Source organism: Pteropus medius, unplaced genomic scaffold (genome assembly GCF_902729225.1).
Source record: "Pteropus medius unplaced genomic scaffold, Ma_sr-lr_union100, whole genome shotgun sequence".
Classification (NCBI taxonomy): Eukaryota; Metazoa; Chordata; class Mammalia; order Chiroptera; family Pteropodidae; genus Pteropus; species Pteropus medius.
The window spans coordinates 15,630,461-15,646,564 of record NW_024349799.1 but is presented as its reverse complement, the minus strand read 5'-3'; the positions used below and the strand labels follow the sequence as shown (position 1 = coordinate 15,646,564).

The following is a 16,104-nucleotide window of genomic DNA, read 5'->3' as shown; positions in this document are numbered from 1 at the left end:
GGTCTCCCTGCCTGAGTTACTCAGCAGTCTGAGTAATTAGTGCCTGACAAGAAGGCGGGCACAGTGCACCCCCACATTATACCACAACACCCGCCTACAGTCACCCCCACCCCTGGCTGGACTCCAAAGCAGCACCAAGATCTCCTGAGGCTTGAAATAACTCTGTTTCTCACACTCACGCCCAGCTCCAGCCGACTTTGCCTAAGATGCTGGAGTTTGTGGGGTATGGGATCATGGGGAGGCAGCTTGAGGCGGTGGCAGGAGGAGTAACACACCCTGATCCAGGCCTACATTTTGGCACTGATCTGCTGTATGATACTTGAGCAAGTTGTTCAACCTCCCTGGGCCCTTAGTTTACTTATGGAAGGACTCTGCAAGCTCTCAGTGTCATTGAGTTCAGCTTTGGTGTCAACCTGGCAGGGCTCAGGCAGGGTGTGGGGTCACCTCAGCCCTGCAGCTGGTCAAGGCTAAGAGAAAGAATGCCTCACCTTCTATTGCCACCCCAAGATGGACTCATCTTCCTAATCTTCAGAACTTTCTCACCTCCAAGCATTTGCACGGTCTCTACTGCCTGGAATGGCCTTTTCCCTTCTCAGCCTGTTGAACTCAGCCCTCAAGACCTAACCCAAATGGCACCTCTTCTTGTGAAGCCTTCACTGATGGTCCTTTACCCCCGCCCCAGAGCTAGCAGACACTCCTCCCACACTTTGTATTTTCCCCTGTCACATTCTAAGACAGACTGTGGGTCTTTCTTCCCCAACTATGACATAAGCTCCTGGAAGTCCAAGCCTATAGTTAGCTCACACTTGAGCCTCAGTACATTGAATGCTTGTGTAAGTGAATGAATGATACTGGCCTTCTTTTTGACCTTCCTATCATGCCAAATTTTTCTCCAAAGAATCACACAGCCCGTTCTCTCAAATTAGAGCTCTACTTAGATGTCATCTGCTAAGAGTAGCATTCCCTGACCCCTCATGTCAGCTCCAGAGCAACAGCCTGTTTGCTTTTCTTCAAAGCAGTATCTTATCTAGACTTTCCCGGTTTGGTCCCTATTAAACTGAGAACTCCACAAATGCAAGGATCTTGTCTTTATCATTGGCTGAATCCTCAGGAATAGTAGTGTCCAACATATGATAGACTCTCAATAAATGTGTCTTGAATGAGTGACTTAGACCACTCTTTTTCCTCTCCCAGGACCCCTCTTATCCCGGGCCAGTAGGGGGTGCCGGCCTCCGCTCAGGATCTTGGCTAGCCTGAACATTCTCTAAGCTCAGCCCAACTTGTCCCCTGCGGGACCAGCTTTCTAGGTGGTGCCTCCTCCATTTTCTGCGAAGCCCCGGGCGGGGTCTGTGTAGATCGAGGAAATCAGAGAGGCCCCTAGGGAGAAAGCCCATCTTAGCCACACATTTGTTCTTCCCTCTCTAGGGTTTGCAATTAGGCCTTCTCGAATGCTTGCTGCGAAGTCTAAACCAGTCTGGGTTTAGACATGCCACACCTCTCTCCAAAAAGTATAGTGTCCTGGGACGCGGAATTCGTGGGGGCTGGATCCGCCGGAGCTGTCCTGGGCAGGGAGGAGCCGTCGAGCCTCCAAAGAGGAAGCAGAGCAGGCCAAAGAGGAGATGGGCAGGGGTGCGGACTTGTGATGGTGGGGGCGGGGGGCTCTGGGAGGCAATCTCGTCCCAGTCGGTCGGCGAGCGCACGCTTCCAGCCGCCCGGCTGGGTGACCTCCATCCGCGAAGGGCGAGCGGGCGGGGTTTGGGCTGCGGGTGCGAGCTCCAGGAAGCCCACGGGGCGCATAAGGCTTTCGAGTGGTCGGATCACCGGCCCCAGGGCTAGGGCAGGTACTTGGACTGACGCGGGTCGAAAATCATCCCAGGGGGCGAGCGCAGCGAAAACACCTTGGGAGGCGGCGCGGTGCAGCTGAGCGCCGCTGCCCTGGGAATAGGACGGCGCTCAGCACCGCGAGCTGAGAGCACTTTCATAAATTTTGTATGGGAGGCGCTCGGTGAGCGGGGGCGGGGAGCGAAGCAAGGGGGAGGGAGCTAGCGAGCGAGCGAGGGAGGGAGGGAGGAAAGGTGGGGGAAGCCGAGGGGGAGGAAGGGAGGCGCCCCACTCCGCGGATCGCTCGGTCCTGCAAACGCGCGCCGGGCGCTTTTCCCGGAGCTCGGCGGTGCGTGCGAGCGCCCTTTTGCAGCAACCGAGGTGGCGGCGGCCCGAGGGGGCGGAAAGGAGGGGGCAGCGGCCAAGCGGCCGGGGGGCGGCGTCCCCTTTCAAAACCGCCTGCAAAGTGCTCTGAGCTTCAGAAGCAGGCCGCCGGCTTCGCGCTTGCCCCGGGGCTGCCCGAGCGCGCGGGGCTGCCCGGCAGCGCCACGGTCGCCAGTGGGCTCCGGTGCCCTCCGCGCGGGGCTTGTACTCACCATGCCCCTGCGGGGCCGGGCCGCCGGGCACAAGCGGATCCCCGGCTTGCCCCCGCCTCGACGCGCTCGGATTAGCTGCAGCCGGCGCCCAAGGATTTGAATACAGACCGCGTGAGGGAGCGCGCCTAGGCCGACCTCGGAGTGGCGGCCAACATGCTTCGCAAAGGTGAGTTGGAGCCGCAGGGGCAAGTTGTAGTTGGATGCGCACGGGGCAGAGCGGCGAGCTTGGGACCCGCCCGAGAGCTGCCCGGCGCCAGATCTCCAGCCCGGGAAGCAGCCCCTGGCGGCTGGCGGGCTTTACGGGGACGCACCCGCGGAGGGGTTGCTGCTGGAGCTCAGTTCCCGTCGGTGGCCGGCTGCGAGACACGGGATTTTCTCCATGGATCTAGCAAGCAGGCCGAGAGATCTGGCTTGGCGAGGTCATTTCGAGACCACAGTGAGCTTCGCGTGATGGATGGGGAGCTGACCTCCTGGGACCCTTGCTTTGCCATTATAAAGTTTTGCACTCGCAGCCTCCATCCCCTGCGCGGGCATACGCCGCTAGCTTCTGCTGCTTTGTAGGGGCCGAGTCCAACCCGCGCTCCAGTTACCGCATGGCCAGGACGTTCACTGCGTGCCCTAGCTTCCCAGGTGGGGCTGGGACGCAGGCACCTTCCCTGCTGCCCTGCTTTGGTCTCCAGGGACGGGCTCTGGGCATTCAGCGGCGGAGGGGAATGGCTAGCGCCTGATGTCCGGTTCCTCAAACTTTCCCTATGTCCCCAGCGGAGGGATGAGAAGGCAAAGGCCGTACCGGCAGCATGCGCTGCCGGTGCCATGCTCAACTTAAGGAGATCTGGCCCTGCGACCACCTCACCACGATCCTCCCAGCAGCCCGGCTCATTGCCGAGAGCTGCAAAGTTGGCGCGGGCGCTGGGGAAGTCCCGCCGCGCCCCCACGTGGCTGCCGCGCGGGGAGCAGTCCCTGAGGCCCAGGGAGGGCAAGTGACCATGCCCTGAGCCCGCGGGCCCCACTACCCGTTGACCCGGCCTCTGTGTCGGCCTCTCTTCCCTCTCAGGTTCGGAAGGGCTAGGGCGCCCCGCCCGGACCTCCTTGTCCCTGGGCCGGGCCGAGCGGCCGGCGAGCCGTGGCGCCCTGCGACAGGCAGCTGGGGCCCTGCGGGAACCAGCTGAGGCGGGAGCTCAGGTAGCGGAGGGGCCTGATCCCAGCGCTCGGCGCTCCAGCCTTAATCCGCCCCTGTTTCCATGGCAACAGACCGAGGTGTCGTAAGCACAGGATTCTGACCTCACAGTAGGATCGGGAAGGAGAAAACGGGCAGGGGGAGGTAGCGGAGGAGGGGCCAGCAAAGCTCCAAGATGGGCGGAGAGGAGCAGATATGGGATTGATGTACGAGACCCCATAAGCAGTGGAGTGAAGAAACCACGCCTTCGTTTGGAACAGTAAAGGCTCTGTGCTGTCCCCACTCGCTCAGGCTCACCCAGGAACCTGGGTTGCCCTGTCGTGTCAGTAGTCACAAACTTGTGTATGACTTGTGCCCTCCACGTGGGTTGGTGAAGTGCAGGGTGGGTGTGGGTGTGGGGGGAAGTTGACTGCCGTTCACTGTGGTGTGGCGAAAGTCCCCTGGTTGGAGAAACCACTTCACTAATACACCCCAGTTCCTTGTCCCTGCAGAAAGGGAGTAAAGTCCTTTAAGCAACCACCAGTGCTGGCTAGAGCGTCTCTGTACAGAGAGGGTGCTTTTTACAGAGCTGAGCACAGGCCCAAGTCTGAGAAGCTTGGGCCTGGAGCATGCAAATTTGCCCTAGTGGAGAAGGTTTCCCAGGCAGTTTTAAAAGGCCACCATGTCTGGCTGCAGGTCTGTGATGGAGATCGTAGAGAGAAATTGACATCTCTTTTTCCTTTTGGTCTTTTGTCTTTTGGCAGTTTACAGTTAAAAATGAGCCATAAAGCAGCCGACACATTTGTTTATATGGTTTAGGTGCCCAGAGAGCCTTCAGCAGCCTCTAGGAGCCTTTCTCTCCCATACTTGCTAGCCAGAGGCCAAGCTTCGGGATGAGCCCAGTGCATTCTGGGGGCCTCTCCCTGGGGGTTGCTGGCTTGGCCACTGGAGGCCTGACAGTCACGTGCGTTTGCCACTGGGGCTATTTTTCCCTTCCTGAAGGGCTTGGTTGGTGGGAGAGGTTCTTCCAACAGAGATTTCCACTTGGATTGGCCTGAGGGAAACCAAGCAGAGAAGCCTTTTGCTGGGCTGGGCTCAGCTCCGCAACCTGGAGCCTGCTACGGGGACATTGTGTGGGCAAAGGACTTATATTTTGGTTCTTTCCTGGGCAATTTTCTCTCTTGGCCCCAGATCTCATCCCTAGGACTTGTCTGTTTTACACATACTCAGGACACTCAGATTCTCTGCGTGGAGTCTAACTGTGTGCCCAAAGCCAAAGGTGTGCCTGAGGCTAATGTCAAGGGAGGTGGCCACTGAAGTTTCTGCTTCTCGAATTGTTCTCAAAGGCTCCAAGCAAAAATGTTATAGGATGGGTTCAGATAGTTGTTGCAGTTTCTCTATTAGATACAGAGCCCTGCGTGGGGTCCTGGCCCTGAGGGAGTTGAATATTTTAATTATGATCTGGAAAACGATTTGAAGGATAAAAAAAGAGGAGCCTTCCCTGGATCCTGGGGGGAGGGGAGAAGAGAAAAAAACGCTACCTTTCTGCAAAGGGTAGGGCCCATCGTCTTGACAATGAGAGCTTTGTGGCGTTAGATGGCTCTGTGCTCTGAAGCCCCAGGTAGAAGGTGAAAGTAGGCATTGGACCATGAGGGCCATCTCTTTAATTTCTGATTGTCCTATTACACTGAGCAAGGTGCTATCCTTTGGCAGGCTATTTTAGGAACTGGGAGTGCTGCCTTCCATCTCTTAATGAACGATTCTACTGGCCTCAGCTCCACTTTGGTGAACCAGAACATCCCTGAGTCCTCAGTGGATCTTGCTGCTTGCTGATGGTACTGGTAGTTGAAGGCTTCTGCAGCCACCCTGCTGGCTCTTCCATCTCCTAGCCTACCCCGGCAGAACCAGGGATATAAAAAGCAAGACTCTGGTCAGAGATGAGAGACAGGCAGGGCAAAAGAGGCCCCAAGCCACCCAGTACCATCCGAGAAGGAAGGGCAGTCTGCTAAGGATTTTGTTTTGCCAGAAGTGGCCTGCTTAAGGTCAGAATCTATGTTTTTCATTTTTAGAGCTATAAAAACAGAATGCAAATCAACAGCCTCTGGGCTAATACAGAACCTTAAAGTTTTTGTCTTGTTAAGCAAGGAAATAGAGTGCCAAATAGGCTTTGTTAAGTGGCAGTCTAATTAATAATTTAAAATCTTCTATCTGTCTTTCATTAGAATTTATCTGTACATCAACCACAAAATCAGTCAAACACACTCATTTATAAGTTAATGCCATCCCTGAATAATTCAGGAAGAGCTAGATTAAGGCCTGCAACCCAGTAAGTTGCATTTTGTCCTTTTGATTTCCATAGCCAGAGAGGCTGGCCTGGTGGCTGGATTGGGGGTCTCCCTCGTGGAAAGAAAGGAAAGCAGAGGGAGAAAGGGACTGTGAGAGTCTCAGATGCTTGGTTGATCTGAATCCAGAGATTCCCTAGGTGATCAGAGAGTCTCCATGTGACCAGGTGTGAACAGGTTCCATCTCTTGGAACTATTGATGACATGACCCACTTTAACCCCAGTGGAAAGGGGAAGAGAGGAGTGTTGCATGACAGCCAAGACACTCTTTCTGCTGTAGAGGGAGTGTAGAGAGGAAATAACAAGAGCCCTACTTGAGAGGGTTGAGATACGAAGTTTCTTAGCCCTAATCCATGTGCAAAAGTGGAATTTCAGTCTTCTCAGACCAATTCTGTCCCACTCAAGAAATGCTGCCTAGTGGAACCAATGTCACCAAAACAGCTTCTTTAATTGGGAGCTTCTGAACTGCTGCTTTCCTCAAAGCTCCTGGTCATTATGCCAGAATAGAAGCCAAGAAGAGAAATTTTAAGGGAAAGGAGGGTCAAAATTAGTTGCTAACTAATTGCTAACCCCAAGAGAAAGGAGAGTCAAAATTAGTTGCTAACTAAAGTCCATGTATGCATTTTCTCACCAGTAGCCAGAATAAAGGCAAGGAAAGCAGGGCAGAAACTTGTGAGCTCAAACTATGTAGAAAATATGTTTTGGTTTGGCTCCTGTCATGCCAACACCTGAGTGTAGTTCTCAGGTCCATTTTCTAGAGAAACTACTCAGGACCCAAACTCCCAGCATGGGTATGCTGGTCCCTTCTCTGTAGGAATGAATGAATCCCAGAGTTTCTGGTGTCTGTCTCAGTCCTCCAACACTGAGTCCTCCGGAGGGTTAAATGGCTCTATTTATGTAGACCAGGTAGGTACCCAGAGCGGACGATGGACTTGGTGCCAAGAGAGGTTCCTTGGCCAAGTTTGAAAGAGGAAGTTTCATTAGGAAAAGGCAAAGGCAAAGGAAAGGGTAGGTGTTTGCCCCCGGAACTGTGGCAGAATTGACAGCAGATGGGACTGAAGAGGGAGGCTTGTGGGGTGAATTCAACTCTAAGCTTTGGAGTCAGGGCCTGAAAAAGGACAGAGCAGAAGTTCACTTGCTAGAGATGAGAAGGAGGGGGCAGGCATCATGAAGGATGTCAAGAAAGGATCTGTTTGGTACCATCTGCAGCGAAGTAGTGGTTAAGGTTAAAGCAGAGAGGAGATGACAGGGAGGGAACAGATGGCCAAGAAGCAAAATAGCTGGTGAAACGGGAACAGAGCCTCCAGGGACAGCAGCAGGCAGGACCTCCAAGCAGACTGCTGGAAGCAGCCCTTTCTTCTGGCCAGGGTACACTGGGTAGAAGTGAGTTAGAGAGAGAAGTGGAGCGGGGACCCCAGGGTGAGAGCTCCTGGGAGCTGGCTGCAGACCCCAGAAACAGAGACCTCCTTAGATGTCATTGACTTGGGAGAGGAGGCACAGCTGACTTGATGTCCATCACCAAGCCACCTTGGGACTCACAGAATGCCTGGCTGAGTCTGTTGGGAGGAGGTCTGATTGCTAGCTGGAAACGGGCAACAGGGACTAGACTATTCTTCCCAACCTGCCATGGATCCACTTATGCCAATCCCTGTCCACGTGCTAACAATAGCTGTTTTTAATTACTGATGGGTCGAGATAAGTCTAGCTTGTCCCTGCTATATAGGTAGAGAAACTGAGGCACAAACAAATGAAGTCTCTTGCTCTGGGTCACCTAGCTAGCACATTGTTGAGTCAGGATGCAACCCCAGGTTTGTCTGCCACCACACACTCTCCCTTGCTTTCTTAACCTCTTAGCTCTACAGTCTCAAGTGCCCATCTGCCTTGATTTCTAGGACATCTGTTTTGTGGATGTTGGGCGCCGCTGAATCATTTGTATCTTACAGAGTTCCTTGGTAGTTCTCATGCATTCCCTTCCTAATTTTCCTCTAGGAATGTCTCTGGCTGAGACCTGGGGCTTTCTGGGACCCTGAGCCACTGTCTTGCATTTCCTCTTCTACTCTGCCCCCTTTCATGTCTGAGCAGACACGCCCCCTCACCTGCAGTCTCCCGCTCTGGTTTCTTCATTGCACACAGGTATGGGCCAGCGGGCCAGCACCAACCTGCCTGCTTTCATGCGCTTGGGAAAGGTTGGGTTATGGTTTATTTAGGGACTGGCACCTCCTCATATATTGCTCTCCCTGGCTTCCCCTTCCAGGCTGACCTGGTGGACTTGCTAACACAGCCATATCCCAGACTGGTTGGTGGTTGTCTGGGGAGCAACAGCTCCAGAACATGTTGGCCCAGGCGGGCAGCAGTGGCAAGCCGGATGAAGTAGAGCCCCTACCTATACCTGCCTCTCCTCCTCTGGAGTGCTCCCTCACTTCAGGGCGGTGTCCTCATGGCTCAGCCCTAGCCTATGATAACTGCAGAACTCAGAGCTATCCTCCAAAAGGAACATCTGCCCCCTTCCAGCCATGGTATAGTTTCAGAGAAGCCAATGCTTCCTGTCGTTTGGAGAAGAAAAATGAAGTAACGGGGAGAATATAGCTGATCTCAGAGTGTAGAAGAGCAGACCCCCACCTCTGAGCGAGGAGCTCCCTTCACCACAGTGAGGCAGGGTATCTGGTCAAACAGATACAGTGGGTGCTTTTGAGCCTGATCGCTGTCTAATCAGTGAAGTTGGGATCTGAAACTGGAGATAGCCCCTGCTATCTGATTCAGTGCTGGCACAGTAATGGGGTTGGCACAACGTTCTGTGTGTGTGCGCGCGCGCGCAGAAGCACACCTGGTGAGCTTGCAACAGGCTCCAGTAGTGTGCATGCCAGAGGTCTGCTGTTGCAGAGAAGAGTACCTCAAGTACACATGCCTGGCCTGCTGGCCCTGGAACCCACATCGGCACTCACGCCTTGGGTCCAGTGTGGCGCTGGTGCCATGGGCGTGCTGGTGAGCCACTCAGTGCGGGCCCCCCAGGAGTGGGCAGGCCAGCGCTGCGTGCACCACATGTCGTGAACAAAGCTTGGTGAGCTGGTGGCTTGGTGGCTCACCCATGCAGGGGTAGGTGGACATGACTCATTCCATATCAGCCCCTGGAGATGAGGACTCTGGGCAGCTTCCTGGGCTGATTCCAAAGGGCAATAGCACTGTAGTTGGGGTGGGTCTACAGGAAATGGAGCAAAAGTCTTCTCTAGGTCAGGAGAAAAGCTGGATTCTCAACTCTCAGTCCACTAAAGTGGCATGAAAGTTTGCTTCTGCCTTTATCTAAAGTTGTCCTAGCAGAGTTTGCTATCACTTTCTGGGTACTTTAGCCAACACATACTGAAGGGGCCTTTACATATGCTTCTATAGAGAGATTCATGAGGCCCTAGGGGGGGAAGTTGGCATTCGTCTTAGGATGATTTATTTATAGGGCGATTGGATAATGGGGATATGGAGGCTAAGGTGCCTCCATTAGTAAGAAGCATATGAGGTAGGAAGCCTTGCTCTGCATTTGACATTTAGTGGGGCGACTCCTACCAGGGAGCTGCCTTTTCTTTTATAAGGTTTTGCCTTTAATGTTCTATTCATGGGCTTGTCTGAGCAGGCTGGGAGAAAGAAGGAGCCTGTGGTGTAGTGGGTTTTGGGGATGAGGCCGGCCGGCCTCAGGGGAAGCAGGGCCCAGGTGGGTCACTCGGTGGCCAGTGTGGGGGCAGCCTGGGCAAGGCCAGACACCAGGGGAAAGCACCTCTGCTCCTGCACCTAAGGCAGCCGGTCACCCACTGGCTGCCTCTGGTTGGCATGTACTGCAGGCATCATGCTGAGTGGTGTTTACTCTCCTGTCTGTCTCTGTCTTCACTGGCTGCTAGGCTGTGCCTCTAACAGCAGCTCTGTGCAACCCTGGCTTTGGCCTGGCCATGGCCCTTTCCTTCCTGGATACTCTGGAATTATGGAAAGAACACCAAACTTGGAGTCTTGGGGCTGTGGATGACTCACTAGACCCTGGGCATGTTTCCTTCTCTCCGGGCCTCAGTTTCCCCATCTGTAATATGACAAGATTGATGGTTTTCCAAATGCTTTTCAGTAGTAGATTTTCTTCAAATGATATCCAGTGTCAGAGCCCAGAATATAAAACAGATTAGTGCAGATGGCCTTGGTCAGAGCTGGGGTAAGGGGCTTTCTCCTCTGGCCACACTGCCACGCTGGCAGCCTCCCCTACAGCCTAGCCTCCTAGCAAGACAGTACACTCAGGGAGGCTACTGGGTGTGATGTGTGTTGTGTGCTAACAAGGAGGGTACTGCGCTGTCCTCAGGGCTTAGGTTTGAGCTCTCTCCTGAGTCGGGGTGGGTGGCTTTCTTCTCTCCTTTTGGACCTTTTTAACTACTTAGCTTTCTGGGAGGAGTTGTCCATACTTGGGGTCTCCTTGCCCTCCCCTCCCTCTCACTCCTTAGCCTGGAGTTCTGGCGGTCTCTTCCATCACTCCACTGTCACTGCTCTGGCTTGATGCTGACCTTACTGGACATTTTCCTTGTCTCACCTGACCTTCTGATGGCATTTGACTCTGTCGACCGCAGTTCCCCCTTGGCTTCCCTGCTGGCAGCTTCCTGGTCTTCCTCTTACTTTCGTGGCTCCTGCTATTCAGGTCTATGCTGGTTTCACCAACTCTTGCCATCCCTCAAATATGGTGCCTCCCTGGGCAGTGCCCTGGGCCCTCACTCTCCACATGCTGTTCTGGGAGGTTTCAGTATACTTCAGTTGCAGTGCCCATTTGCTGGCTCCCCCCATATCCTATGTCCAGCCGAAATATTGTTTCTGATGTCCAGAGCTGTCATTCCAGCTGACCTCTGATGCTCCCTGAGCTCGCATCAAACCTGCTCTTTCCCCATTCCCCCTCCTCTCTGCATCTGGCACCATCATCCTCGCAGGTACCCTCGGCCAAAGAACTGGACCTGTAGATGAACCCTTCACCCTACCCCACCCCCATCAGTTCATCGGGAAGTGCTGCCGTTCTCCCTCGATGTCCTTCACACCTCCTCCTCTCCCTGCCTCTACCTTAGCCCAGGCTGCTTTTCCCTGACCATATTAACAGCCTCCCTGCCTCTACTCTTGCCTTCACCCAGTCCAGGTTTTACACTGGTTCTGTAATGCTACACAATCTCATCCCTCCCTTGCTTAAAAACCTTCAGTGATTCCTTTTTCTTCAGGGGATAATTCAGACTTCCCAGCTTGGCTGTCAGGTCCTTCCCCCCTGCTCCACTTGCAGCTCCACCCTCCCCTCTCCCCATTCCCCACTTTGAATTCTGAGGCAGGCCCAGGTCTAATGAACTTTCAGTTCCTCGACTGAATCATGCTCTATCATGTCTAAGGATTTGTACAAACAGCTCATTCTGCCTAGAACATTCCTTGCTGCCTCTTCCCCTTCACTTCTATCCTTCGGGACTCAGCTTACACATCACAGCCTCTGGGACAGCTTTCTGCACTCCCTGGACTAGGAGAGGGGTCTCATAATACCCTGTACTTCCCAGTCATTGTACTCAACCTATTTTATTGCAGTTACTTTTATATTATCTGCCCTCCCCACTGGATGGCACGTTCCATGAGGAGACTGGTTACACTTTACCCCTTGCCCTGTCAGACTCGCTTTCCGCCCTTCTCCTGCTGTCTGTCTTGAGAGGTTGGCCCATCCAACTACGACAGTGGGCTCCCATGCCCTCTGGCCTCCAGTTAGGTTCAACCAATGATGACTCAGTATGGCTCTCCGTGTGCCGCCACCATCTCTCAGTTTCCCCCAGAAGTATAACCTGAAACAAGGATTCAAGTGCAAGTTGTTTATTTAGGAGGCATTCTAGAAAATACCAGAAAACGAGTGAGGAATTAAGAGAGAGAGGGGAAAAAGCCAATAATGGGCACATCGTTGGGCAAGTTACTGTTATGGGCAATCAGAACTTTATCCCACTAGGGAACATTGGGACACAGTCTAGAACATGCACCTTAAAGTTATCTCACCAGAGGGCTGGTAGCTGGGGTATTTATACACAACTCCCACTGTCATAGACTGAGTGCCGTACGTGTTGAGGGATTAATTTCAGGGCACTTTTGGCCTGCTCTGTGGGTGAGCTAAGCCCACTCTGCTGCTAGACAAAGCCCTCAGGCAAAGAAATGCAGGTCCTGGCAGTTGGAAGTCAGCATGTGCTGAAATGGTAAAGGCAAGGGACCTAACAGGCCCTCACAGTGTCCGCTACACAGCTCCAGCCAGTGCATCTCCACAGCTCTGTCTCCAGGTTCAGTAAGAGCCACCTCCCCTCACTTAGCCCTGGTTGCGGGGAGAATAAATGACATTATTTCTTAGGGTTTCCCTACTCCTAGTCTCACCTTTAATATCCACTCATCAAATTACTCAATCTGAGATTGCTCTGTCTTTCGTATCAGGGCCCAACTAAAATAGCATCCTGCACAAAATAAAATGAAGGACATTGTGACATTGAGTAGATACTGTTAAATCAGTAACTAAATGTCATGTCTTTACGAGTTGATTGGAAATGTTGATTGAATGATCGTACATTTAAGTTGGAACCCAAGGAACTTGTTACCAAAACCTAAATTTTAAATTGTTCCGTAACAGTAAGAAAAATAAAATCATGACTATATAGAGCTTAAAAAAAGAAAAAAAAAATCTTAATGCCAAGAACCAAGAAGAAACTTGTTTGTTTGTTTGTTTGTTGGTTGGTTGGTTTGTTTTAAGTGAGGAGGATGCAGAAAGGAGTCTCACAGTTTTCTCTGTGCAACAATTCATTAAAAGCAGTAAAGGCAGGTCTTATTAGCCCCGACTTACACTTGAGGACTCTGAGGCTCAGAGAGACTACAAAGCTCATCTGGGCCCCAGAGCAGCTGCCTCTCACCCCAGCCCTTCTCTCTTCTTCCGTGGCCGATGAAGCTAGCTGGCACAGGGAGTCTGGCCGACTGGGCCACAAAGGATGTCCAACGGGGCAGCAGCAGCTGTGTTGGGAAAAGAAACAGAATTCTTACACAGAAAAGTTTAGGGTTGTATTTGGCAGATTTTTATGGAACAAAATTTGCATTATTGATTCTGTGGCAAATGAAAACCTCGCATGGACACTCTAGGCTTCAGAGATCTGAGATGTTTAAATGAAGCTGGACGGAACATGAGGAGATAAAATCGCAAGGCCAAGCTGAGCTCAGGTGGTGCCTGGGGTGAGAAGACTCTGCCTCTTTTGTCTTCTCTCCCATCTCTGAAAATGACTTGTTACTTTGAACTGCTTCCTCTCCTCATAGGGAAGGCTCCCTCCCAGGTTGTTGCCCAGGCCTGCAGTTGAAATAGAGTCTGAGCAGAGGGAGAGAGGCTGGGGCAGTTCACAGGGCCACACTCAGGAGAAGGCACCAGTTAGAGGGGAAATTTTACCACTAATGTGTGTGGGGTGGCAATGGGCCCAGGGGCTGCTTTGAGGTAGCAGAGGTTACCATCCTCCTGTAATTGGCTCGTTGCCTCCTGGGGGCTGGTATTTTTGCCTTAATGGACAAATCTGATTGCAGAGATTGGAGGAAGCTTGTTGGGAAATGGAGGATTATGGCAAGGAGATGTGTGACTTGGATTCCAGAAACCTCCAGAATAAGGGGTGACTCTAGGAACTGGCAGCCTCACTGTGGTCCCTCTCATGGCCTTTCCTTCTGCCCAACCCAGCTGCTCCTGCTTCTGCCCCACTGTCCGCACCCAGGAATTTTCATCTTGCATGAGACCCAATATGGCTACCAGGACTGCTTGCTCTTCAAGATGGCCTTTCACCTCCTCCTCCCACTGCTAATTGCCCCAATTCTGGTATTCCCAGCTTTATTTCCCCAAAAGAAGACCTCAATTGAGTCATGTTTTTTCATGTCAGAACTGTTATGGATCATGGTCACCTATGGATTATCTATCCATGAATGAGCTGGCCACCTTTCATCCTATCAGCCAAGTACAGGAAGACCCTCTCCATTTGACAAATATCGAACCACTATTGAGTACCTGCCTACTGCTGGCTTGGCATTGAGGATGAAGCAATGAATAAAGATCAAGTCCCCATAAGGAGTTTACATTCTAGTGGGGAGAATAGATGATAAGTGACTAACTATATTCTGTCAGGTGGGGGTAGGTGCTTATAAGAAAATTAACAGAGGGTTGATTAAGGAACAAGGGGTTACCAGAGAGCTATTATTTTAGAGAGACTGCCTGGACCAAACATTAGGACATGAGAAATCTTTCTGATAGGGTGACATTTGAACAGAGGCTTAAGTAAAATGAGGGAGGGCTCCCTGCAGCTAACAGCTGCTTCTGCTTGGGAAGAGCTCTCCGGACAGAGGCAACAGCAAGTGCAAAGGCCCTGAGGCAGGATATAATACCTGGCTACCTCTGGGGCCCCAGTTATGGGCAAGGCAGCTGTTCTGAAGTGTAGCCCATAGTCAAGTTTCTTTGGGGAGGATTAGAGTATGGAATCGGCCCCAAGTCCATCTGCCACTTGGCCAGAGGGAGAGGCGAAAGCACAGACCAAGCAATAGCTATGATAGGAAGTGGGGAAGGAGTGGCGGGTCTGGGGTTTCCCCCTCCTCCTGGTTGTTAATGTGGCTCAGGCTACAGTCTGAGTACAAGGTCAGAGATCAATTCCTTGAAGCCTTTTCCTTTTCTTCCAAAGAACTTAGTTCTGCATATGGTCTTGTCTTTTTTAGTTGCTGCCTTATTTATACGTCAGCATTTTCTTCCCAGAGTAAATTTTTTGAACTTCTCAAATAATACGTAGACATGGCAGAAAACATTGGAAAACCACAGATTGGCAAAAAGAAGAAAATTGCTATAATCCCACAACCCAAGGAGTAGAAAGCTTATCTCTCCCAGGGCATTTGGTACATTGGTGCATCCTTTCTTCTATGCTTCTTACCTATATTCATGCAAATGTGCCCTGTCTTGTTAAATTAACTATATCTCAACCACCTTTTGAGGCTGATGGTTCTAAACCTGTTTTAATTACTGCAAAATGTTCATTGTATGACTGCCAGTCCCCTCAGGTTGTGCATGGAGGCTGTTTCCAGAGTTTTGCTGTCAGAGATCATACCACAGCCAACATCTGTGTATACGCCTTGGCCCACGTGCTGTGTGGGCTTCTGGACAGGGGAAAGAGAGGAGGATGAGAGTTCAAGGCCTTCATAGGGAGCCGGGTGGGTAGAAGCCATTGTGGGAGGCCAGTGATATGCTTTAGAAAGTGGGCTTGACACTACCCCAAGAAGCAGCCAGACAGACCTGCAGCCTCTGGAGGGCCCACGATTGCATGTGTGTGTTGGGGCCTTGAACGTGGCCTAGGTCTCCATGAAGCAGGCTGTGGGTGCACAGAGCGGGGGCATGTACAGAGGCATTGGTTTTCCTTGGGGTTGAGCACCCAAAACTCCCGTAGATGGAGTAGGAGAAAGAGTATGCCTCTTGCTTCGGATTTATGTGATTTTGACAGATTTATAGGGTGCTGGAAGGGGACCCTATAGTTCTTCTGTGCTGGAAGGGGACCCTATAGTTCAGCTAAGAAAATTGAAGCCCAGAGTGGTACAGCGGTTTGCCCAACATCACACAGCATTAGGAGCAGTTGGCTGATGTGTTTATAAAATGTCCAAGGCACACTGGCTGGTAACATTGGTAACATGCCCCTTATCTGTTCAAGACCCCAGACTCTCCCTGAACCTCTATCTCAACAGCGCACATATTGGTGGCCTCTCTGGCCATGCTAGTGGCTGTCCTTGCTCAGTGGAAGCTTTCTCTCACAAGAGGAAAGCTCATTCCAGGGGTCTGGTAGGGAAAGCTCATTCCAGGGGTCAGATACTCTGAATAGGGTGGTTTAGCATGAAAAAATCTGGCTAGACCCAGGTTCAAGTCCTGGAATTGACCTTATTTCTATGAACTTGAGTTACTCCATCTGTAAAATAGGGTCAATAATACTATCTCTCTTGTAGGGTTGTGAGATTAAGTGAGATGATACTGATAAAGTCCTTGGCACTTTACTGTGACTCAGAAAAGGAGCTCAATGCATGTTGCCCTCAGTAGTAGCAGTGGTTGTGACTTCCCGTGCCATCCTTCCTGCAGGTTGGCCTGACTGCTCTTTGAAAGTTTGCCTCTTTTTGTCCAAGGCTGAGTCCATGTGAGTGG

General features: G+C 52.0%; 1 protein-coding gene across 1 annotated transcript in view; it reads left to right on the top strand.

Moving 5' to 3' along the window:
* Positions 1-2,079: 2,079 nt before the first annotated feature.
* Positions 2,080-16,104, top strand: part of RTN4RL1 (reticulon 4 receptor like 1) — a 66,282-nt gene continuing 52,257 nt past the window's right edge. The window contains exon 1 of the mRNA XM_039886315.1: positions 2,080-2,583. Within this exon, the coding sequence (XP_039742249.1) occupies positions 2,571-2,583 (13 nt within the window). The 5' untranslated portion in view covers positions 2,080-2,570. The remainder of the gene's footprint in view (positions 2,584-16,104) is intronic.